Below are 27629 nucleotides of genomic sequence, written 5' to 3' on the forward strand. Positions count from 1 at the left end.
CCCTGTCGCGGTGATAAATGCGGTCAGCTCTGTCAAGTTAGCAAGAGGCAGCAGGGATGAGACCGGAAGTGTCGCTCTAAATAAAAGCACCACTGTGGCTTGAGATTATGTTAGAGCGCGTTAAGGCTTTTAGTGTGAAAGATGAAACCGGAATACTGTTTTCATTGTGGTGCAGCGACACGGGTAACGCGGTCACGGAGAGACGCGAATGGTTTTGAGGCGCAAAGCATCACATTTCACCCGTGGGCTTCGGGGGCTCCAGTCACCTACAGTGAGGGATGAGGGCGCACTGCTGCCATCTAACGTTTCCCAGTCCGGATGAACTGAGTCTTCATCTTCATTTATTAAAGCTGTTCTGAGAGTTCGAATCGGGTTTCGTGAGATTTCTCAGCACAGTGAGACAGAGATGTGAGTAAACTGTCCGGAGGAATCCAAAGCTTTTATAATAAGAGAGCTTTTGTTGCAAACGCTTACAAAATGAAAACCCACTCACGAGACCCCTCTGATGTGGTTTCTCCCTCTGTCCCCTGAAAACAAAGCAATGTCTCCCAGTTGTGACCACTTTAATTTCCTTCTTTAATTTGAATACTATAGAGTCCTGATGAAATAAATGAACAAGCTTTCCAAAAAAAGGCAAAGGTTCAATGAGAGTCTGAAAAAGACAAATATCCTGTAACGGAAATGTTTCTTTGTTTTTTTCCTCTTTTCTTTCTCATCTGGAGCAACTCCTCAATGTTGCCTTACACCTTCTTGGTTTGGAACCACTGTCTATACATTGTGCAATAGCATGTACAGTACATTAAACCCCTCATCGTCATATATGTGGTTCTGCGCATTATATATATATATATATTCGGTACATATTTTTCAATATGCACATAAGCCACATCTGTATATAGATGTTTATAATCCATAACACATTTCAGTTTTCTTTGAACTGTGCCATGCACTCCTACCAGACTCCAAGCACATACAAACAATCTCAGCAGAATATACAGAAGCTTGTTGTCCAGCTCCATGTTTAGGTTTGCCTGCATTTGTTTAGGTTTTAGGTCTTCATTTGTATCCACCTCTACATGTGAATTTGTTCTCTTTGCTGTTTTAAGGCCCACCTACACTCAAACTGTGTTCTGCTTCTTGCTCATTCACAGGGATGTTTGGGCTTCGCTGTGCAGAATGATGCACTAAGGCCGGAAAGTTTCCTGAACTCACCTAACATCGGAGTTTAAGATGTATAAGCATGATTTTGTGACATCACAACCAGACTGGAAGTTTTTCGTTGGTCCAATACGCTACTTCCTTATATTTGCATCTTCACTGATACAAACCACTACGTCTTAAAATATTTTCGGAGTGGATTCCTGGTGTTTAAGTTTGCAGTTTTCGTTTAATGCCACAGTATGTATGTATTTCTTTCCTCCTAAATTGAGAACAACAAAACCACAAATTCTTTGTAAGTGTCAACATAATCGACCAACCAATAAAGTTCATTCTGACTTTCATTACTTTACACATAAAACTACACTTTTTGTTGTGGAGGAAAGATATAAAGGTCAAACAAAGGTCACCCTTGCTGAGGTATGTGACCGACGACCAACAGGACCTTTAAAACCCAGATTTGCTGTGATGTCAACAGGATGTTATCATACTTTATCCTCTGTTAGACAGGCTGAACACAGTTACACCAGCTAATAAGATAAGCTATTGGGTTTAACACACAAGGTACTGTAGTGTAGTGATAGTGAGGATAAATGATTGACAAAGGGTGTTCTGTAAATAAGATTTAATCTGTTAGTCTGAAAATGTATAGCAAGTCATATAGTGCCCTATAGTACAGTTTTAATTATCATAGTACAATTTACAGTCTCTGTTTTTGTGTTTCTATGTCAGTGTCAGTGACAAAATATAAAGCATAGAAAAGCTGTGTTAGACAAACAAGGTCCAGAGGCCAGTATATCTTAATGTGGTGCGAGTGCACAGTTAAAGGGTCGTTTACAGTCTTACAGAGGAAGTGATTCAGACAACAGCACAACACAGAAACCTATAAATCAACTGACCTGTCAGCATCAATATGTGATAATGATATAATTTATTGCACGAGCCAATCTGTATAAACACATTCTAACATAAAAAGAAAACAATTTAACTTCAACTAAAACATATAAATTAACTAATTTCTTTTCCGAGTAAAACTGGATTCATGGAAGATTTGTGTTTCTGGCATATTTTCTAATTCCCTCATACCTTTAGATATACTCACGTCCACACACACGTCCACACACGTCCACACACACACACATATATGTCCCAGCGTGTGCTCAAACACACATACACACACCCACATACGCATTAAAATGACATGAAATGCAGAGAGAAGGGCTTCATCAAATCCATGGCAGTCTTCCCTTCAGCAGCAGTAGCAGCAGATTTTTATCCCATAGTACATAAATCATTCAGACGCTCATCGTAACCAAGGCTGTGGAGGGACACAAGAGAAATCAATTCAATGAATCATGTAAGTATCGGCGAAGAATTGTGATCATATGCATTTAACTGCAAGAGGGCTGAGGTGACTTGAGTGACAGTTTCCTCGGCAGGTAAACGGATGCTTACAATTGCTTTTGAGTCTTCTTTGTCCAACACCTTTTGTGCCTGGTCTGGAGGAAACTTGAGCATGGAGGTAATCACTTTGGCCATCGTCTGAGGATGAGGAGCAAATAAATTAAATAGGATTTAAAAACAGGAACCTTGAACTTCATCGTCAGTGTACTCTTTTTTTTATTTTGCTGTTCAGTGTCAAACATTTCTTTTAATGGATGCTTCATTCATGATTGTAGGACAATTCTGTTCCTTTCATAAAGATACACTAACCACCTACCTTTGACAACATGATCTGAGACAATTAAAGCCCACCAAGAGAAAAAAAAAAGAAAAAAAAGAATCAACTCCAGGCCTATCTCCCTGGGTGCATGCATTTCCCAATAAACACAAGGGATAATCAGAAACAGGGCTGCTGTGTAGGAAACCGACCGCTCGACGAACACTAAACAAGGCCAGCGTGTCTTTAAATGGCAAATCTGCGTCATGCAAGATGTATGTTCTAGCCTGCAGCCTGGGGGACATCCTCCACACAGGGGAGGTCTGCCATGTTGCCATAAAGACTAACTGTTTGCTGAGGAGCTGGGAAAATCCCGCTGACTTTAGGACCATGCCAACAGCACTGCTAATTAGGGAGATCACTGTTAATTTTACCCAAGGAGGCCGGACACAACATGACTTTTTAACGGTGCTCTCACGTTTTGTGGGGCAGATAGAGGTCAGAGGGTACCCCACAAAAAAAAAAAAAAAAAAAGCAATGGACTGACTCTCCGTTCTCATTCCAATGTGGTTTTAAATTGTTTGGTTTGGTGTAGTTTATCAACCACATCCTAACATACTTAGAAATTTCAACATCACAGTCTTTGTTAGGGAAAGGATGATGAAGTCATGTATTTTCACAGCGGCACACCGGTCGGCCAAGGTGATCTCGTCTACCTGTGTGGTATTTTGGCGCCCAGTGCACACAGGTGGTGGGGAGGTGCAAACAGGTGGGAGGCTTATTCAAATGAGGAAGGAAGTACAAAGGAAGTTGTTAATATTTTGGTCATCAATCAACATGCGTGATTCTTGCAGCATCTGTGGTTCACAGCTGTGTTATACTGCATGAACAGCTTCTCCTTCAGTTCATGACACGCCTGCAGCCATGTTAAATCTACAGCCACTGACTTAAGAAGTGCTGTACCATTACACACGGCTGTCCATTGGGATTAAATGCCAGGCAAGTGACACCAGGTTGCTACAGAATAACAACACACATCAAACGGAGTCGTTATAACTCGAGACATCAGATTACCAGTGCTCGCTGATACTGTGTGTCACATCCGCAGCTTCATAAATGCATTATGAGGGAGACACTCTTGTGTCACATTTTAAGATATGATGTACCCATTTTCAATGTGAAATACAGTAGCATCATGTTATAAACAGCACTGATGTGCTCATGCACATGGCTTCATTTGTTTCTAATCTAATTGAATCATCTTTGTGCAAATTGAATAAAAAAACACACCATCTGCCTCTGGCTGCAGATATGTGGTGCTGTGTGTTCACATGGTGATGAAAAATCTCTTCTTTCGTCGAGCTGTCGGTGTCATGCTTCACTGTGATTGGCTCAGCTATTTCAGAACTCTGCGACCAGTGATGTGATTGGCTGAGAGAGTATTTATTAATCACCAAACCCTCCAATGTACATTCACCTTCACTCTTTTGCACTTTGCAGCACACACGTGAACCAAAACAACAGGTGTGCTTGGAGGCACCCACACAGCGTGTGCACCCAAGACCAACAGCTGTGTGTTTGTGCAATTTAAATAGGGCCCATGGACTTGCCTCCATTGTTGTTCTTGCTGTTTTTACAGTCAACCAACCATTTTTGAAGATGGATACAGGTATTTACAGTCTGACATTGAGCCGTGTTAGAAAATTAGAACTAAAAAAATAGAAAATTTAATAATATAAACAATCATGCAATGTTTTCGTGTTTATAATAATGTAAGAAAAATAAAAACATACTTTTGTTTCCCGTCCCATCATGTATTCAAACAGCACCTTCCTCAGGTACTCCATCTCAGTGGCTTCTGAGAGCGGATCAGTGCTGTTGAATCCTGGATCTGTGAAATCAGGCAGAAAGTCATTTAATCATCTGAAACCTGGCTAGTCACACTGCAGCGCATATCTGAGGAACACTGTGAAAATAAACTGTCATATTCAAATAATAGTTAATGAAAAAGGTTTTAAATAGTCAAGCTTCCCTCCCTCTCATAGCTCTCAGGTCCTATTACTGAGCTATATAGGAATGCTGTAAATTAATTCTGTTTTTATGGGGCTACGTGTTAACTGCTCTGCACTGCCACTGTGGCCTGGTCTCAAGAGAGTTCCTGGTGAAAGACAGTAAACAAATACAAAATAAAACACTGCTATAAGATCTAAATCAAGATGAACTTCTGAAAACATTACAAATGTGGTTTGTAAATGTACAATGTTTATTTTTCTTGTGTAGTTTAAGAGTAAAACTAGCAAACAACAATGCTTGTCACTGTCCGCTTCATGTTTGTGTTTGCAGCCATAAACACAGCCTCTTTCTGCACAGGTAAAGGCTCAAATTAACCATCAACTATAAGTGCAGGAAAGCAAACTAATACCGCAAGAGTCAAAGAATGAGCGTTTTAATTCTCCGCCCAAAGCTATAACACCATTATCCCTCTAAAAAGTATGAATGGGAAACTGTGCTGCAGCATGCGCAGGGCTGGTAACACTTAGACTACTGCTTCTAGCACTAAAATATCCCCATCAGGTCTTTAATATGGAACAACACCCACCTCCTCTCTGTTTATCTGGAATATTCATTCAGACAACGCCAAATGTCCAAATGCATGTGCCAAGAGAGACCACGCGATTAGGAGGCAGGAAAAGGTGATAGAGAAGCGCAAACAGCTCTTTGATCTCTTGCTTGAAGTACCGGGTCACCAATAAACCCCTCAGCCTTTGTCCTGCTGACCCCATGTTGCCCCAGCTGAGCCTACCACCCCACCAACAGACATGAGACCACATATCAACAACCTTCTGATCAGCCCTTCTACCTGAAGCCATGTGGGGGATTTAAGCAGGCTCAGCAGCTTCATAATGAGCGGACACGTTCACTAATACGTACTGTAGTCCAAATACAGGACAGAGGAGGTATCAGCATGGATATAGTGTGTGTATTGCTGTGAGCTGCAGGGTCCTGTGTGGGAAACGTTAAGGCCACAATCTGCAAAACCCATTAAATTTGAGGATGGCTTCTTTACCACTCCCCTTCTGACAGCAGATTCTCTTTATTACACCAGCAGGGAAGCTCTAAGAGGAGCGCAGAATTCACACAATGGCCCTACATACTCTCTCTCCCTCTCACACACACACCTCATGTTCACTTTACGATATACTTGAGAAAACTGCATTTACAGACAGTACCTAGAGGCTTACCCTATCCCTAACCACAATGCTTATATGTCTAACCCTAACCCTTACTGTAACCTTAACCAAACCCTAATTATAACCACAGCTCTAATCCTAACCAGTAAGCCTAAAATCACCCATAATGTCCTCGATAGCATGGTTAAAACAGACCACGCACTATTTGGATCCTCATCTACTGTCTCCTGTCAGATCCATGAAGAGATGTGGGGGCTGGCAGATGATTGGTAGTGTGTCAAAACTCTGAGAGGCTACAGAGCAGCTAGACTCCTTGGACAGGAACTATGAAATGCATATGTTAATGCAATCTATAATTACAGCATATATGTGTTAAAAGTCCCTACTGCAATATAAAAGTCAGGTAAACTGTCTTGTGCTGTAGGTTTATGTCGTTTATGTTACAGTTTCTCATGACATTGCATGTGTCCAAGCATGTGGCATGGTCTTTATTGTGCTGATCTGCAAGGAAATTGGCTCAAGAAGCAGAACTAAGTGATTCATGGTGTTAACTTTACCTTTGAATGTGCTCCCGAGATGAGTTACAACAGTGCTCCGGTGGAAACATTTAATCTTGTCCTCAAGCGTGTGAATCTACCGTGGAGGAACACACAAGCATGCACAGATTAATAATAAAGAAAGGCTATTTAACCCCAGTGGGTTAATGCTATGCATTAGCCTAATTGCTGCATGGGCCATGAGCCCAGCATTTTGTTGATCATGCTTGGGGGATGTTTGCGAGAATGACGATGTGTGTGAGAAAAGCTGTGGGAGGCGTTGCTCTGATTGTTTATAGGGTTAAAGCAAATGTAAACAGATGTGCTGTGTAATTAAGTTGATGCAGCAGGAGAGCAGTAGCTCCTCTTGCTGGAGGCCACAGAATGCTGGGAATACACGGCATGGGATATGCTGTTCACTTGTCCCCAGCAAAGAGCGCACACACAACCAGGGCCCCAACACTCACTCTTTCAACAAAGCCCTGCTCCTTCAGCCGGGCCTCGCTCAGCAAAGTCGTCTTCTCCGCTAGCTGAGCCTGTGGTAGAGGAGCACAGAGCATTAATGTCTGTGAGAACTGGCAGGTTCACGGTGGAACAAGTAACGCAGTGCACAAAGAGGATATGCCTATCAATGATGCATATTGTTTTGATGAAACACTTCTAATGCAGTGGAAACAGTGATATGAATCATAGCAACCCGTGAGACTGGAACCAGCAAACATACCTGTAGTTCTTCTGTGCTCATCTGTGCCCAAATAAATAAGAAGAAAGAGAAGATAATGTATGTTAGAAAAGAACAAGAAAAGATACACGAGCAGTAACAGCAAAAATAATAATACACAAATTCAATCAGAAATGGTATAATAATAACTACATAAACTGTTTACCTCTCATCTCAACAAATCCCACGTAAAGACCAAAACCAACAAAAAACTGATCCCACTAACAGTCATTGTGTATCCAGAGTTTGACACTGTATATCTTATTACTCTGTGCCATAGAGCTCCATTGGTGTTCCTAAACGAGTGCTGTTGCAGTGGCAGACACGTTCCTTCAGTACAATGAACATGGACACTGTAGTTTATTTTGAATCTATCCCACATACTTGGTGGAGCATCAAATGTGTATTAATCCACCGCTGAAATCAGTTCCCAACGAATTGCCAATTTATTCCTGTGTGAGCAATGATTTCTAAACGCCACAGTGCCAAGCTGTTTTGGGAAATTATTTCATTTCATAAAAAAATCTAAATATATATTTTTGTGATTCGTTTTGGGACAAACAAGTGAAAGAAGAAAGCAGAGCGAGATGAACTAACTCACTGTTGGTTTGGTGTTTTCATTTTGTCTGCTCACCCAGGCTAAGCTGGATTTGTACTTCTGAAAGTGTGCTGGGCTGCTGTCTCTAAGGAGGCACACTGACCCACTGTCGAAATGAAGAATGGTTTGTGAGGCCCGTAGTAAGGAAAGGCCTCCCCGAGCATAAACCCATACAATCCACCCATAAAATTATTACCTCACCAGGGAAAAATGCAGCAGAGAGAGCAGTGTAATTCTTTGTGTTTGTGTGCATCTGGACTCAGTGTAAAGGTAGAAGAATCAGTGCGGGGGTCTCATGGCACCCCAACACCTGGGTCAAACATCTCTCTGGAGTACTCTTGTCCTATCTGGCCCATTTCCAGCATGCATATCTTGCATGTGAGTATTTCTGTAGTATAAATCTAAGGCCTAGAATCACTTCATCTGATGATAATTGAGAACAGGGATTGAGGCTGGCTGCTGCCTCACAATCTCTGTTTCCCTAGGAGAACATTCCTGAGTGATTCAGACGAGCTTCACAGGATCCGGCGTGCTTTGGAGAGCGGCCACACGACTGAGGCGAGAGACTGATCAGAGCAAAGTATGTAAGCAAACTGTCCCTGAGCTCTGAGACGGAATCCTTCAATTACGAAGCAAGACAAAGGAAAGTAGGTGCTTAGTCTGTTAACCTGGATGTGAACTTTCAAAAAATAAGGTACGGACACAGAAGGCATCTGGATTAGGCTGTCAATCAAAACTGGTAATGTTTCCATCAGACCTCAGCCTTTTCCCAGAGGAGCAGGAGAGGGAGCTGAAAAGAAGGGATTTCATGCAGTCACTGTGAAGTGACTTACGATTTCAACAGAATCACGACATAAACTTAATCTAAACCTGCAGTTTGACATATAATGGACTTTAACAGCGGCAGGTATGAATGTCTACATCTGTGTAAACACAAAAATGTCCCCAGTACATCAACTAGTCGTGACACCAATCGCAGATGTCTGATGACCTGGTGAATACAGGTCAGACATGTTTGTACCTCAGCAGTGTCATGGCTCCTTCCTTGCAACTCCTCCAGTTCCTTCTGGACCTGCCACACTCTGTCTCCCATCTCCTCCTCTCGACTCTGTGGGGGGGGGATAAAACAACGGCTGAGTAATGTCCTATGTTTTGTCTTGGCATCACAACTCAGCTATGTTGGTCAAATCACTTGGTCAAGTCCCCGTCTTATTTCAGACGTCCCGCCCTTAATTATGTTTGGAGACAGTCAAGGAGACAGTTTAATACCAGCCGCTGGCTGTTCTTACGGGACCAGCTGTTTGGTTTCCAAATATATATCATTCATTGATTAATGGTTAAGTCACGTTTTATAGTGATGTGGAAACATTGTGGAGTCGTAGAATTGATGAAGATAAATATATCCACATATTAAGTCAACCATTACACTCAAACAACGCTGTGATTAAGAGCTTCTGTAAACTAGTTAGCAAGCAGGCAGAGAAGTAACAGGTGAAAGATTTATACAATCTGAAAAGAAACAGGAGAGAAGCTGAATTGAATTTTTCTCAATTAAGTCTTAAAAAAGTAATGGACACATTGTTGAAAAAGCTAAACATCTGAAATAGTTAGCTAGCATAAAGTAATGAATAGAACTGTTGAAATAGCTAACATTACCAGCTAACAGCTGAAATAGTTCGCGTAAAGAAAATGATTGAAATAGTTTGCTAAATGGATGTACATATGTACACAGCCTCTATAGTTTATTTTATTTTGTGTCTTTCTATTGTCTATTTATTCAACTTGTTCTTTTTTCCACCTTCTTTTTATTCTTGCTGTTGTAACAAGTGAATTTCCCAGACATGGGATCAATAAAGTCTCATCTTATTTGATCTCATCTTAAAGTAATGGATAGAATGGTTGAAACAGCTAAAAAGTAATGGATCACGATTAAAATATTAGCCTAAAGTAATAGCATTAATGGTTGAAACAACCTTATTTCACTCTAGTAGTACACATGCAAATATTGACAGTTCATTTGCACAAAAAACATTTATTATAACATTCACTGTTATATCGGTAATAGTTTAATCATATTAAAAAAGAGATCAGTTTAAAGGCAATTCAAATAAACACATATGGAACATGTATGTGTCAGTGGAGGCCTACTTTAGTTTATATGACAAAAAAAGGCTGGAGCTCCTGCTTTAGACTAAGGGAAGGTCTCTGCCCACAGTGACAGCTGCCATATGGTGGGTGGGGGTCAATCTCCTTTCCATTGTAAACATAAAATAGGGTCTTATTTTAGGAAAATTGTGTTTAAGCTCCATCTTTCTACAGTACCTGTATAACCTGTTCATACGTCTGAACAGTTTTGTGCAAATCATCCTCCTTCTGGGAAAGCAGCTTCCTCAGCTGGCTGACTTCTTCACGATGGCTACTGATGAGCTCCGACTCTACACTCTGGGCCTTGCCTGTGCCGAGGGAAGGGAAAGCACATGAAAAGGAAACAAGGAAACATGGCAGTTCAGACGCACTGTTTCCAAATGCAACGATCCCCTAATTTGTTCCACCCAGATTAAAAACAATAACAACAAAAAACACATAATGTTTCCATGTAGTTATTCCACCCTACTGTTGTGCATGAAAGTCAAATCATATTTACTTTAAATTTCTATTTTAAGGCAGTTGTATGGATTCCTAAAACATAATTATCCTGTTGTGATTTCACCACAACAAACAATAATTCTTTCAATCAATTTCCCATGTTTACAACACAGCTGTACATCTCAGTCATCTTAATTTGATGGGTGGAGCATTCTGCCTCACCAATGGTCTCCTTCACTGCTTTATCGAGCTCCGTCTCTTTCAAAGCCATCTGTGTGTTGAACTCCCTCATTAACTGCTTGATAGCAGAATTGTGCTTCATTTCCACATCTTCCAACTCCAGTCTGTTGAACAGTAAAGAAAATGCGTTTAATTAGTGCAGAAACCAGGAGCATGTGCCTAAAGCGTTTTACAGACAAGAGACTTGTTGCAACATCTCATTTTAATTCTTTATTGTAAATTACTATTATCAACTTGACATCATACACTTACTTTAGCTTCTTCTCTTGCTCCTCTAACAACTCCTTCTTCACGTATTCTAGGTCCTGCTCATGCTCCTTCCTCAGTAGTCGCATGTCTTTCTGCAGCCTGGAGAAGTCCTTGTGGATTTTCTCCTTCTCGTTCCTCACCTGACTCAGGCTGCTCTTGAGAGACTCTAGAGAATCACCGTCCTCTTCTTCCATCGGAGAGTGGTTTTGCATCGTGCTCCTGGTTTGCTGGATGCTGCTACACTCCACCATCATCTCAGCCCTGGGCGGTGATGGATTTGGGACCTGCTGAATAGCTGCCTGATGTTGATCGAGCTGAGCATCCTTCTCACATATTTCTTCTTTCAGCTTATTTATTTCCGCAAGAAGGTTTCCATTCTGCTCTTCTGCTTCTTTTAGCTTTGCCTTGACTTCATGCAATGCTGATTCAGCTTCTTTGAGCTCTCCTTGTTGTGCTACATCTGTCTGAAGCGAGGACAGCTTCTCTTCGTACATGTTTCTCAGTTCCTCTAAGGACCTGTCTTTATCTAGCCTCTCATTACTCAGAATCTGTTTAACTTGTTTCTCTTGCTCTTCCTTAAGCGTGGCAAGAGCTTCCTCCAGTGTTTTTGTTTTCTCTTCTAATGTCTCTGCGTGTTGTTTGCCGGACGTTTCGTTGCTCTTGATTTCCTCCAGGCTGCTCTGAAGAGCCCTGATCGCCTGCTCTTTTTCCTCGAGCTGCGAGGTTAGCTGTTTCTTAATCTGAGCGATTTTCTGCTCAGCCTTCTTCTTCAGCTCTGAAACTTTCCGAGCACTCTCTGCAGACATCTTCTCAGTTGCCTTCAGGCTCTCCTCCTTGCTCTTGGAAATCTCATCTTTCATCTTTTCAAATTCCTCCTTTTGACTCTCAAGCTTGTGTTTACACTTTTGGTTGTCTTCCTCAAGCGAGCGTAGTTTTTCGACCATCTCCTGCTCCAAAATACCGTTCTGAGTGCGCTGCATCTGGGTCTGCTGCAGCTGCTCTGCAAACTCTCTCTTCTCATTCTCCCTGATGCTGTGTTGCTGTTTGAGGTCAGCTGTGAGTTGTTCACACTCTTTTGTCTTTAAGGCTAACTGGTCCTGAAGCTCACCAAGGCGACTGAAGCAGCTCTCCAGCTCCGAGGTAAGTCCGCTGACCCTCTGCTCTTTCTCGCTCAACACCTGGTCCATCTCAGACTTGCTGATGGACTGATTGTCAATACTTGCTGTCAGCCTTTGCAGAGCATCATTCTTTTCAGAGATTTCTCGCTCCAGCTCTTCAAGTCTGGTCTGCAGAGATGTGATAGTGTTGTCATACTGGGTGAACTTGGTCTCTGCCTTGTTCTCAGACTCAGACAGACTGTTCCTGAGTGCGTCCGCCTGCTCTACTGCAGACTTTCTGTCCTGCTCTAATCTCTCTGTGATCTCAGCAGCCTGTTGTTTCTCCTCTTTATACTGCTGGTTCAGCTGATTTATGGCTTTCTCCTTCTCTTTTATGCTACTTGCTAGCTGATTTTTCAAGTCACTGTTGATGCTTTCCAAGTTACTGATATGTGACTCATTTGTTTTCATACTTTCTGATATGATTCTATTTGCTTCACTCAGCTCCTCAATTTTCTGAACTTTCTCACTGAGAGCTTGACAATGATTCTCCTTCTCTTGTGTTAAGGCTTTGACATGCTCAGTATGAGCATTTACCTGAGCAGTCATCTGCTCTAATGAAATGCATAGATTCTTATTCTCCTCCGTCTGCTGGTGGAGATTCTCCTCTAATGTGCAAATTGTTTCTACTTTAGTATGGATAACGGCTTGTAGCTGAACGACATTTTCCTCAAATTTCTTCTGCAAGTCCTCACTTTCCTTACACGTGGAACCTTCCAGTGCTTTAAGATGCATCTCTGTTTCCTGCAGCTTATCTGACAAGGTCTTTAACTTCTCTCTGTTCTCTTCCTTTGTTGTATTAAGCTGGTCTTGGAGGGAGTTCCTCTCACTCAGAGCCTGGTTAAGGTTCCTCTCCACTGACTCCATTTGCTCTTTGAGCAACGCCTCGGCCTGGGACAAACTTTCAAGCTTAACCGCTGCTTCGTTCAGCTCTTCTTGCAGCTTCTGCACGGTGGTTTCTCGAATTGCCAGGTCCTCCTTTAAATCTTTTACTTCACACAACACCTGCTCGTTCTCCTCTTTGCCTCTGCTCAGTTGCTGAGAAATGTCCTCCAGTTCCTGAGCCTTCTCTTGTAGTGTGTGCCCGTGCTTCTCCGTTAACTCTTCCTCCTGCTGTCCTAACTTCTCCTGCCAACGATGCTCCAGCTCCTCAATCGCATGCTTATGGGTGTCATGTAGCTTCTCCAGTTCCTCCTTATGGTTGGCCTGCAGCTCAGACATTGCACTACTGAGGCCTTGGGAACTTTTTTGGGCCATTTCCACAATTTTCTCTTGAACTTGTTGCTCTTTCTCCTGAAGCTCTTTCTCCTTCTTTGCAAGTTCCTTCTTCATGCTTTCTTCATTCTGCTGAAGCTTTTTCTTAAAGCTCTCATGCATGTCTTTGGCCTTCTGTTTAAACTTTTCCATTTTTGTTTCCTGTGATTTCAGCTTAGCTTCCATCTCAGTTATAGTGTTTTTCATCTTCTTCTCATGGGCGGCTTTTTCATCATCTAGCTGTTTCTTGAGGTTTGTTTGTTCTTCCTGCTTCATGTTCAGTTCTGCAGTAAATGACTTCTCCTGCTCTGACAGCTCCTTTCTGCTCTGTTGTAACTGCTGCTCTAATTCTTGAAGTGACTTCTCTTTTTGTTGACAATCATTCTTTGCTATTTCCAACTGATGCTGCAAATCTGTCAAATCCTTCTTACACTGATCAAACTCCTCTGAGATCTTGCTCAAGTGTGCATTAGAGTCCTTTAAGCTCACATTTTCAAGCTGGGATTGTGATAAACATTGCTGCAGCTCCTCCAATTCCTTAACCTTGACATTTAACTCTTGTGATTCTTCTTGTAACGTGTTTTCTCTAAGGATGCGCTCCTCAATATCCTTTTCCTTTTCCCTCAGGACAATCTTCAATGCATTAAGTTCCTCCTTCAGAGTTTTCTCTATACCTCCGAGTGACTGCTCGTGCTCCTGTTTGATATTTTCAAGTTCTACATTGTGCTTTGCCTCCCAATCTTGAAACCTCTTCTCATGGTCCTGTTGAGCTAAACTATTAGCATCTTCAGCTGCCACCAACTTCTCCTCCAGGAGCTGTTTACTCTTCAAAGCCTCAGAGAGTTCAACAGAAACTGCCTCCAGCTCTGCCTGCTTTGCATCCAGTTTCTCTAAAGTTTTCTGGTTCATGTCTTCAACATGTGTTTGGAACTGCAGTTCTTTATCTTTCAGAAGGGTCTCAATCTCAACGCTGTGTTTTTCCTTGAGCTCCTCAAGAGCAGCATTATGCTGCTGGGTTAGGGTGCCCTTGTGCTTTTCCAGCTGCTCCTGGTGCTTTTCCTCTAATGCAGAGATTTGCTCTTTATGTTTATCCTTCAGCTCATCCAACTGACTGGAGAGTTCATTGGACATGCTTGATCCATCTTGTGCGATCTCCAGAGAGCTCTCCAGCTCCAATATTCTCTGCAACCACAGACAATGTCGATACAGTTAATAATTTCACATAATTCTGAGATAACAATTTAAAAAATGGTCAGTAATTAAGATATATATATATATTTTTTTACAGTGGGACAGTACTGAATCAGTACAGTCATCACCAATTAATCAAAGCGTCAAGCACTAGGAGTGCGTGTGGCATTTCTTCAAATTTTTATTTTGCAACCCGTTGTGCAATTCAACCAAATGTAATATGCTTTACAGTAGAATATGCTCAAATCTGCACAAAAGTTCAAAATTAATGGTATTTCAGAGTATGACTGTCCATTGAATAAATCCATTTTGCCCTCCCTGTCTGTCTGTGTGTGTGTGTTTATAATTATGTAGAGCCTAGAGCTTGCCAAATAATTAAATAAATACATACAAATTTGATATGGGTCATGTAAGCAGTATATTCCTGTTGGATTTTCCAAATTCAGCTTCATTCCAAATGGATCATTTTTTAGTAAAGACATGTGGGATTTGCTGATATTATTTGGGTTTTAAGGGAATTCTCTGGACATGTATACAGCGCATTTGGAATATGAGTCTCAGTTGGGGTATTTACCGCAGTTTAATACACACTGCCTCTTGCCTGTTTACGGTCAACTCTGTGTGTTGCCTAGCCAACAGTTTGTAAGGCTGGTAGAGATGTAAACACAAAAGCACACATTTCTGATCGGAAAGATAATCATACCTACTTATGAACATTCTGAAAGTCTTGGATATCAACAGGTTTTTCGATATGTGTAAAATATTGCAATGCTGACCGTTTCAAGAAGGTGGCTGACCAAATGAAAGTTGGAGTCTATGTTCACACAAACAAACAAGTCCCCTAGCAGTGGAAAAACTTTTCATAAGCTATGTGAACAGCTTAGTATTGTAAGGGCAAGTTGTAAGGGCAAAAAAACATAGTATTTTGTGCATGTTTGTGCATAGTCTTACATAAATGTTTTCAGTTAACATTGAAATGAACAATGATTTGAGCCTCAACGCATTCAATCAGGTCAAATACTACCCAAATCACTACATTTTTAACAAAGGAATTGTAAAAAACAAACAAAAACTTACAGTTTTTGCAGCTTCCAGTTCCAACTGTATGTCTTTAACCTTGTTATCAGCTTCTGCCCTCAGAGCCGTCTTCTGTAACTCTAAATCCTCCAGAGCCAGAGACGCCTGCTGTTCTCGCTCCTTGGCTAACTGGGCAAACTCCTCTTTGCATTGCTCCTAAATACCAAAGAAGCACAAGCAATTTAAAAATGAAATATCAAAAGCGGTTGTTTTTCATCTGATTGATTATGATGTTATATTAAATGAATGAAAACCTTTGGCACGTACCACAGCTTTGTTGATTCTGGCACTTGTCTCTTCTTCTTTAGCAGCCAAAGCTTCACTGTGGAGTTTTTCCAGATTGGCCACCGTTTCCTCTGATGATTGCTAGTAATATTAATTATAAAAATGAAGATTCTGATTTATGTAGGTCTTTCAACATATATTAGAAATATCAACAGTGCATCGAAAGTGAATAGAATCAAATATAAAAATATAAATTTGTCTTGCACTGCCCTCCATGTCAGTATTTAAATTTTTAACTGGACAATATTGTTACTAACAGTTTGCTGTTTTCTATTATTTTCCCTCATTAAAAGACTTCAATTGGCGAGTTCAGTTTTACTACTTAGCTTCTATTAAGTGATGATAACATATGTTCAAAGAAACACAACCATAACAGCCAACTCACAGGGCAGCATCAGTAATGTACTGATTACTTCCTCTAAATAAAAAGAAATGCACGAGCATTCAGCAGAAGTCATTTCCTGACCTTCATGATGGCGACGACCTCCTGTTTGACTCGTGTGAGCTTCTGCTGCAGACTCTTCCTCTCTTCCTCACTGACCCTTTCAACTTCTTTCACTTGCTCCTCCAGCTGAACCTGCAGCTGTTTTCGGGCCTCCTCCGCCCTCTGAGCTACACCCAATGCCCGCTCAAGTTCTTCAAATGCTTTAAAAATACAAAACAAAAAACATTGTTGACATATCTGGGAAAGACATTTTATTTTTCTTGTACAAACTGAGAAGTGGATTCCACTCACCTGATTTCTCTGCTTTTTCTTTCTGTTCCTGTAATTCTTCTTTCTGGGCAGTAGCCTGCTGGAGTCTGGCACGTAGCTGTGCAACCTCATCTTCTTTCATTTCCAATGTCTCATGCATTTGGCGCTTTGTCTCAGCAATGACCATTCCCTGAAAGACAACAACCACAAAAGACAATCAACTTTTTAAAAACTGTGTGGTCTGAGCAGATATATTGACATTAAAATTGATGCTGATTTGATAAGCACTATCTCAATATCTTAGACCCTAAGTCAAGCCCTATGTCAGTAATTGTTTTTGACTCTAAGTGCTTTCAGCATTCCACATGCAGATCTCATGAGCTGCTGTCCATCTTGCAGCGCTGAGGTCAAAGTTTAAGAGGAACAATATGGGACTTCAAGGTGTCTGACTTCTTTACTCAGTGGCAGAGTAAAAACACAACTGACTCTGCAAGACCTTCAATCAAGATGTGACTTAAGCCTGAAAAACTCCTCACTCACCTTGTCCTGTTCCAGCTGTTCAATGAGGTTCTTGGCATCGCGCAGCTGAGTGATCAACTTGGTCTTTTCTGTTGTGTGCAGTTCCTGTAAATATAAAACATTTGACAGAATTATAAAAGGCAATGTGACACATGTCCAGCTGTCAATATCCAACTTTACACAGGGCCTTTTCTGATGTTGGGACTCATATCCTGTATATGCTTTGGTCAGAAAACTTCAAAATGAGACGTTTGCTGCACCACCCAGGATGCCTCACCCACAAGCCAAATGACCAGACAGTGTACACAACCCACTTAAACCAACAAGGCGACCCAAATTACAGTCCAGCTAAGCAGCAGTGGCATGTAGTAGCTATGTCTCTGTGCCACTGCTGTGTAACCAGTGGCTACTAAACAGGAAATGCTGGGCTGACTGCATTTCTCTGTTTGTTTGATCTATGTGTGCAACAAGGCATGGGTGTCCACGTAGTCTTTAGATCAACAGCTTTTGGAAAAAAATTAACAACCTATATTTTTACTGTGAATATACAAAAAAAAGGCCAATACAGCATACAATACTCTGTCAACCAGACTGTCAATAGGACCTCAAAAACCCCTGAGCCGAAGGTCTGGAATCGGAGACAGATGGTCTGTTTTACGGGATATTCGTCTGAGGCAGGGGATGAGCACAGCCCGCCCAGCGGTTCCAGGATGCCTTCATGCTGCATTAGAGCGCTAAATGCCTGTTAACCTCTGCGTTTCCTTACACTGACACAGGAAAGGCCACATTCCCAAACACAGTGCAGATTCAACACTAAAATTATGTCAAAAAAGGCAATCAGTCAATCAACATACAGTTGCAGACAAGCTGTCTATTATCACAGCATCTTTGTAATAACAATCATCTGCTATCGGACGCTGCAAAACATCAGAGCAGCTATGGACAAGCTAAACAAGCACGGCCATACCAGTGAAGATAAATGTTTTGAAATCAGTGAAAACAATGGTTCAGTCATGTCACGTTGACATGAACCCTCGTCCTGGAGCTTGGCCAGAGAATTTGGATGTTCGGACTCCGAGAACCACAGCAAACCACTGTGTCACTGAGATAATGGACTCACATTATCAGTGGACCGTAAAGGCTCTGGCAGACATTTTGCAGCGTTGTTTGCAACGTTAATGACCTTAAACACAATGTTCAGTCATTTGCAGCACCTCAGTTCAGCCCTATTTTAATCAAGCCTCCTCGTAATTACAGTTTACCGCCACATCAATTTCTAGTGAGCAGCTGTCAGGAAATTCCTTTGAGATATGTTGTTGTTTTGAAAATAACTTACTGACAAAAGCGATAACGTGTATAAGCAGATAATATCTAAAATGCATGAAAAATGTGCTGCTATCATAGTTTTGGCCACGGTTGACACTCCAGTATCTTTGCAGCTGAACACAGGTTAGCCACCTTTATCTTCTCCAGCTCCTGCAGTCTCTCCTGCAGCTGCTCCTGCAGAGTTTCATTCTCGGTGCCCAGCTGAGCGCTCCGCTCCTTGTGAGTCCGCATCACTTCTTTGCACTTCTGCAGCAGGTTTTCCTGCCTCTTCACTCTCTTCTGCAGAGCCTCCATAAGTTTGGTTGGATCACTGTTGCCCTCTCCTGCCCAGAAAATAAAATGCGCCAGTTAAGAAAAACAACATTTAACCTGAATAGAAATTATTCTCATACACATTTCATGGACAATAGCTAACAAAAAGTTTGCTTACCCTCAGAGACTTCAGGCTCGTGTCCTTGCTCATTCAAAGGACTTTGTGTGGAAGAGTCTGAAGCATCTTCAGATTGAGGAACATCTCCCTCAGGTGGCACAGTGCCGTCAGATACACCCTTGACACGTTTCTTCAACAGAGCAACCTGTTAGAAAAGGCGAAAACCACAGTTAGCGACAGTCTCTGATTGAATGCAAAATTCTGAAACATTCATGAGTTGATCACTTCAGAAAAATGAGCCTATGGAATACCTTTACGGCAATTATTTTCTTTGGTTTCATCATTGTGATTTTTATTGCTTTGTTAATCAGCCATGTTTATTCACAGTAGCACATATTAGCACAAGACTATAGGCTGTACCTGTGGCAACCAGACATTGTATCTTTGTGTTGGTTTAATGCATAAAATAGCTGTGATTACAGTTAGTGCAGCTTTTTCAAAGATAAATGTAGAAAACATTCTTCATGTATTCTATAAATACATACAAAGACTTAAGTTCTTCCCAACATTGTCATTTGGTGGCTTGTAAATTCTGAAAGCGACTGCTGCAGTCTTGGTTGCACAAAACAAACTGGAAAAACATGTCCATGCAACAGCACTCACCTGTGTTTGGAGTACAGTGATCATCTGGTCTTTCTCCTCCAGCGCAGCATCAAACTCATCCTGGAGGTGTTTCTTAGCCTGCTGGTCCATTTGAAGCTCCTAGAAACCATTTAATATGTTGAAACTTTAATCAAAGAGGAAAAAAAATATTGACGTAGAGAGAAGCATTCATAACATATAGCCCTACCTCCCGCAGCTCCCCTATCCTGCGGAGAGCTTTATCTTGACTCTGACTGAGGATGACCTGCGGGGACGGAGAAAAGAAATGAACATCTGATCAGACCAGGATACACAATTTTTCCACAAAACGTCCCCCTGGAAAAACAGCATCAAAAAGTTAGGCAATGTGGTAGTTAGAGGAAATTACCTGTGTCTTTTCTTTATCTCGTTGTACTGTTCGATACGCAGTAACCAGCTGCAGCGTTAAGAAGTGGAGTTGAGTAAAAGGGGAAGATGAAGAGAAAGAGATCAAATCATGAATGATGATACATCAAAGTAACTACAGATATGTGGCAGACACTCACACCCTCTGTGTGACTCTCACCTCTGAGTACTTCCCTCTGTACTTCCCCAGGCTCCTCTCCACTCTAAGCAATCGGTGCAACAACTGCTCTTTGGAAAGGGACTCTACACTTCCAGGTGGCTCCTCAGCCTCGCTTTCAATATCTGAGGGGGGATCGTATGTGGGGCCGCCCGGGGACTCGTTTTCTCCCACAGGTGTCAGGGAGTCACGCGATGAGCTTCGAACCAGGTTTTCTTTGGAGGGGGAGCGGAACAGGCTTTCTGCTCGACTGGCACCACCACGAATCAATGACTCCATTGAAGGAACTTTCAACTGCAGTTTCTGGGTAAATGACTGTGTCTCCTCTCTCTGTTGGGAAAATCAAGAAAGTGCATGAAAAGCTCATTTTCACAGAAAGATCGACAGCGTTACACGTTGAACATCAAAGAGAGGGCAGGAAAAGATTGGGTAATTAACGTACTTGAGGAGAAGCACTTCCATCCCCATTGATGCTACCTCTGGGAGATCTTGCTGGTGCTTTGGAGGCACTCTGCAGATAAAAAGACATTATGAGAGGAAGGAAAACTGTGCCAGTGAACTTGTCCTGAGCCAGTTAGTCATCCACACCCAGCATGGCTCTCCCTGATTACTCTGGAGGGAGCAATATTAGTATTGCTGGGAGCAATGCAGGGGCAATGGGTACCCTCATGCAACTTGGAAAAAACAGAGGGGTTAAATACATAAAAGAAGGCATCTCTACTGTACAGTAAACAAAAAGGGTTAAAACTAGACTCTACAGAACAGCCATGAAGTCAGAACAAACAGACAGTTAAAGTCAAGTAGGAGAACTGGTATTTGAATTAAAGATGCTTGGCAGTGTCGTGTGCAGCTGAATTACAAGAGCACAAGAAGGTCATAACCGAAGGGAACACTGAGCAGCTTAGTTGGTTTAGTTCACTTGTTAAAAAGCAGGATCAGAGTAAGCAAATTTTCTCCTCCCTTTTCCAGCTCCGAGCTACTCCTTCCTCTGGATTACTGTGCAAACCATTTCTGTCCTGTTTCTTGGAAGTGGCATCCGGGATCTGTTTTTGTGGTTGCTACAGATTAGGAAAATCTACACACTGCAATATTTAAATTTGCTTTTTATTACGTGTATTTTCATTCTACTGCATATAGGTGGTGCTGTTTGATTCAATGAGTGTGTTAATGGGTGTTTGTGTTGGGGTCAACAGAACTAAATGAATATACAGGATATTAGTGCACATCTGAGATGATAATATTGAGGAAGACAGAGTTTGTAGGGAAACTCTTTATGTAAACAAACTGATGCTTGATTACTTCATTCTCACAAGTTTGTGTGACTAAACAGGGATAAAGGACCAAAGTTAAAAACTCCATACAGGATACAACACTTACTGACTTCTTTCACTACTTCACCATGTGTGTCATCCCATCTACATGCTTGTCATCTTTGCCTACAGTAAACAGAGACCTGAATGGCTCTACTTGCCTCTACTGTTTTCGCACCACTTCCTACACAGAAAACAAATGACTGAATCAATCCTGTGAGTCACAACAGTAATTATGACTACAACTAACTCGGTCAAGCACCAACACAAACATAATTCCAAGAGAAAGAAAGATTCGTTGAATATATCTCTGGTCAAAGGATAAACAAAGTTTGGCAAAACAAGTTTGTGCTTTCAAATTAAAATGAAACAATGAAAAAAAAAAAAAAGAATGATAGTTTAGTTAACTATTGGATTGAGCAAATAACACTTTGTGAGGATGTGTTGATATTATTTCAGTAACACTTAGATGGAACATGATAAAGACATCGTGATAGATTTACAATCCTGATTCCAAAAAAGTTGAGACGCTGTCTAAAACATAAATAAAACACAATGTGATCATTTGTTAATCCTTTCTGACACACACTCTGTTAAAAAAAAAAAACAGTACAAAGAAAATATATTTAATGTTTGACCTCATCACCTTCATTGATTTTTGTAAATGTATGATTATTCTGAACTTGATGCAGCATCACATTTCAAACAAGTTGGGACCGGAGCAACTAAAGACTGGGAAAGTTGTGGAATGTTCCCAAAACACTTGTATGGATCATTCCACAGGTAAACAGGTTGATTGGGAACAGGTGATAGTATCATGATGGGGTATGAAAGGAGCATCCTGGAAAGGCTCAGTTGTTTACAAGCGAGGATGGAGCGAGGTTCACCACTTTGTGAACACATGATTGCATAAAGAATATTACTACACAGGCTCGGGGACATTTGGTTTTACTCAGTGTCCAAACTGTTTTGGAATCGGGATTGTAAGATATTTGTGGTTCATCACAAGAGATGATAATGACACCATTTGCATCTGTGGCTGCAACACATTCAAATTCTCCAGACTGCAGTGCAATAATTCACTGATCTTCACAGTCTATTACTGACATCAGAGATTGCATCAACAGTGAAGAAGGTTTTATGGTAGCCTGTGTAACCTGTATAGTGACAATATATTAATTTGACTTATTTTTAACTCAACTAAATGTAATAAAGAGTTGCTTACGTTACCAACTTCACCGGTATGCCCTTACTTGTTTTACTGACGACAAGGTTAATTACATTATCACTGATCCCAATAGAAGAAGTTCATATTTTTTTCGCAAGTACTGTGTTTGCTAATATAAAAATAAATAAATAAAACTCAAATCACTGGACAATTAAAACAGTGCTGAATAGAATAGATGAATAGATGTATATTAGAGGAACTGCAAATAGCTCTAGGCAAATCCCCTTAACAACAAGTAGTTAATAATCTAAACACAAACATCTATGTACATCAAACAAACATTTTACATCACACGTTACATCAAACATATCTTAGACATTTGAACAGACATACAGAACGTTAGCAAAATGAATGTAATGTATGCATTTAAAATCTGTTTGTATCACAAATGTACTTATTAGTTTGAAATTGTTGTTTTCCTCTAGTCCTGTTACTGCCTCCACATGTGAACACACATCATCTAGCTTTTGATGCATCTACAAAGGTGCTTTGGTCTGTTTGTTTACTTGGAAGAGTTACACGCTATTCACCATGTAAACTACTGAAAATGCCTTCCCGTAGCTTGTAAAATGAAAACGTCAACTCTTCAAATAAACAGACTTGTGGGGAGAAGGGACAAAGGCCATCAGGCAACATTACGGGGTGCCGAGGGTCTATAAAGCAAGCAAATAAGGATATCTGAAGACAAGGGGGCAATACTCCATTCTGTAACAAATAACAATAACTGAAAGGTAGGGAAAGAAACCAACATAGGCAGAAAGCAAACAAGCTTCTATCCCACAATGTAAACCTTAACTCCCATTAGATGCAGGGTTAGCCTAGATATGAGATGCCTTCTTGTTGCTAAATCCAAAGGAAACAGGAGACAGAGAGCAGGGAACAAGCTGTCCCTACTTGGGCCTCAGTCCTCTACCGATTTCCCCAAGGCGTGGAGATGGGAGGAAGGAACAGGGCAAGAGGAGGAGGAGGAGGAGGAGGAGAAAGATGAGGAGGAAGAGACAGGAAGTGAGGACAAACTCACCACACTGGCTACCTGGGCCGTTTTGGGTCGTTTTGAATGGTCCAGAGCAAAGATAGTATACTCAGAGAGAAAAGCGGGCTCTGCTATCATCCCGGCCAGCATCTGACCCCGTCAGTGCAGTAACGGGACAAAAGGTGGGGAAAGGAGAGGAACACAGAGAGCAATGAGAAAAACAACACCATGAGCGCGAAAAAGTGGTGGAGGGAGAGAGGAGGCTGGCCGAGAGAGATTGAGATAGATGGATGGATAGAGAGAGAGAGAGAGAGAGAGAGAGAGAAAGAGAGAGAGACTATGGGATAGGAAGAAAAATTAAAAAACGGGAAAGTGAAACACTCGATCAACATTAATGTTATGGATAACAGTTTGACATCGCTGCATGTAGTCTTAAGTTATGATGTTGCCAAAAAATAGGTTAATAATCAAACACTGCCAGAGATGTCAAAGTGTTGAAGATTTGTGAGGTGAAAAAAGATGTTGCCATGATAAGAAGCTTCTAAGTTGAGGGCACAAGAGCCCAGGTTACAACAACACACCTGTCCTTCCAAAGGATAAGGGAGAATGTAGAGTATAAAAACCTGCATAAAAGCGCCACTGTCACAGTTCTGGGTCTGCAGTGTTGAAATGTAGATATCTTGTCATGAATAAGTAATTAAGACCTTTTTTTTTATCTGAAGCTCAAAAATCCAAGGCTGTAAACATCCATACCTAAGCTCTCCGATTATTACAGATTATTAGCCATATGTTACATCATCAGTCTTACAGTCTTTCGTCGATACCTCATTGCCGGTCTACCTCCGTCTAATGAATCAAGGAAGTCTTGCATAATGTTGCCCACATCCACTGGGGGAAAACATTGCAACAAATCACCAGAGAAAGAAAAACACTGAGAGGAGGATACATCAATTATTCATATAAATGCTGAAACATGGTCTCCACAAGTTGAATGCCCTTCCCACTGTCTCTCTTGGGCGAGCAGAAACTTAACTTACACTGTATCATTAAATGAGTTATTATATATACACAGCATACTGAATTATATTTATATATGTTACAAAGCTTTTTAAACAACAGACTACGTTATAATAATTGGCCAGATGTTCTGGCCAATTATTATATTGCAGAGATCACAGTGCTGATTGCTATACAGCATCAGTTATCACAATGTCTATGTGGATTATGTGTTCTCATGGACCCTGTGGTGACAGATTGTCATCTGTTGCCTGAAGAAACAGAACTGCTACGATTCAGGAAATATGATAGCTAGGGAATAAGTGCAGGGAATAATATGCGTTTTATATTAAATTAACAAATTATGATCAGTCTGGGACAGAGAGTTGACATTATTTCAATTTAATTTAAGTGAATGAGTTGAATGATGAGCAGTCAAAACTAAAATCCTACACCCTTTGAAAACTGAAACGATTTACTTTTGCTTGGCACAGCAATCAATTTGGTTTGTTATTTCAGGAGCATTAAGCATTAACAAAACACATTGCAGATTTTTACAGACTGACAGAAACATTACTGTGTGTTGAAAATTAGAATATAAGCTGGGGAGAGAACACGACATCTCTGCAGGCTGCAGTTGGAGCTCAAAGACATTAGACATACATCCATCACAGGCTGACACTGTGCTCACCTCTCTGTCACTGGGAGAGGGTGAGCCATCAAAAGACGGGGTTTGGCTGCTGCGCCGGTCTCCAGTGCCCATCTATTAAAACAAAACAGTAGACACATTTCACAAAAACAGAATACACATAATCGCAGCTATGCTCTCCCTTCTTCTTCTGATAAAGTTTTGAAGATTTCAAGTCTTTTGGTTGCTTGACATCATTTGATGGATGACAAATTGCAGTGCACTTGCACTCCACTGTTTGTTATCTTCACCTCTGAGCCCATCAGCTTAACATGCTGGTTGTGAAGCAAGAAAATGACAGGCACACACAAAATATACACACACAACAAGTTTCAATTAGCATAAAGAGGAGCTCCACCCAATAATAGAAAAATAGAAAAAAATGCAGTGACAAATAGGACAGATTAAACGCAAACAGCAGGGTGATTAAGTATATTGCAATCTACCGTTTTGCCTGAAATGCAGCAGCTTTGTAGCAGTGCTTCCAATGATTATTTACTTCAACCGTCAGACTCGAACATATGGCCCACTTTCTCTGACCTTTGTGTTCATGTACTACGATGACAGGCCTTTGACACATCCAAGATTTGCATGCGCAAATAAAACTACCAGCTGACATTCACTTGCATCCTAAGCAAGCAACATAAAAAAAGACACGCCCCTATTTTTCTAAGTGTGGATATAATGTTTCTGGCTGGTGTTTTGGCTACAACGAGGGTCACGGCTGCCTACATGTTCTTGATTTTTCTACCTCTGACAACGAGTTATACCAGTTACAAGTCCACTTGAACGCACCTTACTAGCAGAAGCTGATGACAGCTAAGTTCGGCAGCTAAATGACTTAGCATGGTGCTAACGTTAAAACGATACAAAAGGATCAACTGACAGAACAACTTCACAAAAGTTAACAGCTTATGTCACCGATATATTACAAAACAATTGTTTTCGAAACCTTGTCTATAACTTCTGCGAAACGGCAGCTATCTTCCTTGGCTAGCAACTCAGCAATGTAAACATATTAGCTTAGCTAGTTAGCTCTCTACAACACAACAACCAACCTGGGCCTGCTGTGGTGACTGCGCATTCCTCTGCGGTGACTGCTCCTCGTTTATCCTCTGTTTTAGTTTTTTAAACATCTTGTCACGCCGGCGTAGCGAACAGCTGACGAGCAGATAACTACAATCAGCTGAGATGTATTTAGTTTTTTATTTAGCCTGACATCCAGTCCTCAGTGCTAGACTTCCTTGTTCGCTTTTGATTTCCAGCAGGTGACCGCGCTCTCTGCGCATGTGCGGCCAACGTGGAGGAAAACTGAAACGCCAGAGTTAAAGGGCCAGTCCGGGCTAAATTAGCTGCAGCGCCACCCTTGGAGGAAGATGCACACACTTGTCATTTTTCGCTCTCTCAACAGGTTCTGCTGGTTTTACCGTCGTTTTATACATGTAGCCCACTGGCAGTTTGCAGTTGCACTTTACTTACAGAAGACAAAGCAGCTTCTGAAGATGCTTAATTACACTGGCTGGCATGGAAAGTATTTTTACACACCAGCATTGTATGAGCACGCTTTTAATAATTTGTTTAAGTAAAGTTGACTCTGGCCACAGGAACACTGGTACAATTAGGTTAGAATAAAGTTGATGCTGTTACCTCCTTTTAAAGGGAGTTACCCTTTTTATTTGTGCAGCACATTTTGTTGCAAGATTATTTAAGATGTGACATTAAAAACAAATCTTATTTTACATTCATATGTCTCAGATGCTACTTGTGATGTCAGTGACGATGTTTTTGTTTCATGATTGTAAAGCTGATTTATTTTCTCGACATACTGTAGTGGTGCAGTGGTTTCAAACCTTTTTAGCTTGTAACTCTCTGATCCCTCATCCCAGGCACACCACAGCATCGCTCGGACAGAGGAGGGCACTGTTTAAGCATGCTTTACTGTGATTTTGCTTCAGGCCAGTTGAAAGCACAACTAACCAGACTTACATAACATTTTATACAGTAATCAAGTTTTCATGGCTGGCACTATTTTTCTCTGCTGAAAGAAGGTTAATTACTTTCTCTTTATTCTTTGGCTGCATTCCAAAATGTGAATGTCAAAGGGAAAAGCTGCAGTGTAACATGCTGTTGCTAACTTAACAACCTTTAGAGCGGTAATTAATGCCTTTGTGACATTGAGCAGTGTGCAGATTTTCTGCTGTAGTAGACTGTAGTGTAGACTTTTTTTTTTTCAAAGATTCATGATGCTGAAACATTATTTCAGATTCAGAAAAACTACATCCACAAAAGTCTGGTAAGATTATTTCAAATGTCCCAAAAAATGCACATAACTTCCATTTGATTTCAGGATATCAAACATATAATTCATAATATGGGGCCGACACATATTATCTTTGTGAAATTCTGTGAAACATTTGT

General features: G+C 41.1%; 1 protein-coding gene across 2 annotated transcripts; it reads right to left on the reverse strand.

Moving 5' to 3' along the window:
• Positions 1 to 1774: 1774 nt before the first annotated feature.
• golga4 (golgin A4) lies at positions 1775 to 26471 on the reverse strand. Of its 2 annotated transcripts, XM_041947133.1 has the most exons (24): positions 26270 to 26471; positions 25215 to 25286; positions 20459 to 20527; positions 20020 to 20346; positions 19843 to 19890; positions 19663 to 19719; positions 19476 to 19574; positions 18873 to 19017; positions 18575 to 18765; positions 17138 to 17221; positions 16640 to 16787; positions 16370 to 16548; positions 15886 to 15984; positions 15619 to 15774; positions 10943 to 14532; positions 10673 to 10794; positions 10187 to 10317; positions 8886 to 8972; positions 7270 to 7290; positions 7013 to 7081; positions 6567 to 6642; positions 4612 to 4709; positions 2614 to 2700; positions 1775 to 2476 (listed from the first exon to the last, which is right to left on the reverse strand). In XM_041947133.1, exons 1-24 carry the CDS (start codon positions 26345 to 26347, stop codon positions 2462 to 2464), a joined length of 6048 nt encoding a protein of 2015 aa, XP_041803067.1. In that variant the 5' UTR covers positions 26348 to 26471; the 3' UTR covers positions 1775 to 2461. The 2 variants fall into 2 exon arrangements, with proteins under 2 accessions (XP_041803067.1, XP_041803068.1); XM_041947134.1 differs by lacking the exons at positions 25215 to 25286; positions 26270 to 26471 and adding an exon at positions 23576 to 23680.
• Between the last annotated feature and the right edge of the window lie 1158 nt (positions 26472 to 27629).

The sequence above is a fragment of the Chelmon rostratus genome, chromosome 11 (genome assembly GCF_017976325.1).
Source record: "Chelmon rostratus isolate fCheRos1 chromosome 11, fCheRos1.pri, whole genome shotgun sequence".
Classification (NCBI taxonomy): domain Eukaryota; kingdom Metazoa; phylum Chordata; class Actinopteri; order Chaetodontiformes; family Chaetodontidae; genus Chelmon; species Chelmon rostratus.

Coding starts and splice junctions, on each gene's coding strand:
- golga4 (XM_041947133.1), bottom strand. CDS start 26,347: ATGTTTAAAAAACTAAAACAGAGGATAAACGAGGAGCAGTCACCGCAG. Junction 19,891..20,019: donor ACAGAGGGAAGTACTCAGAG/GTGAGAGTCACA, acceptor TTAACGCTGCAG/CTGGTTACTGCGTATCGAAC. Junction 6,643..7,012: donor AGCAGGGCTTTGTTGAAAGA/GTGAGTGTTGGG, acceptor CCTCCACGGTAG/ATTCACACGCTTGAGGACAA.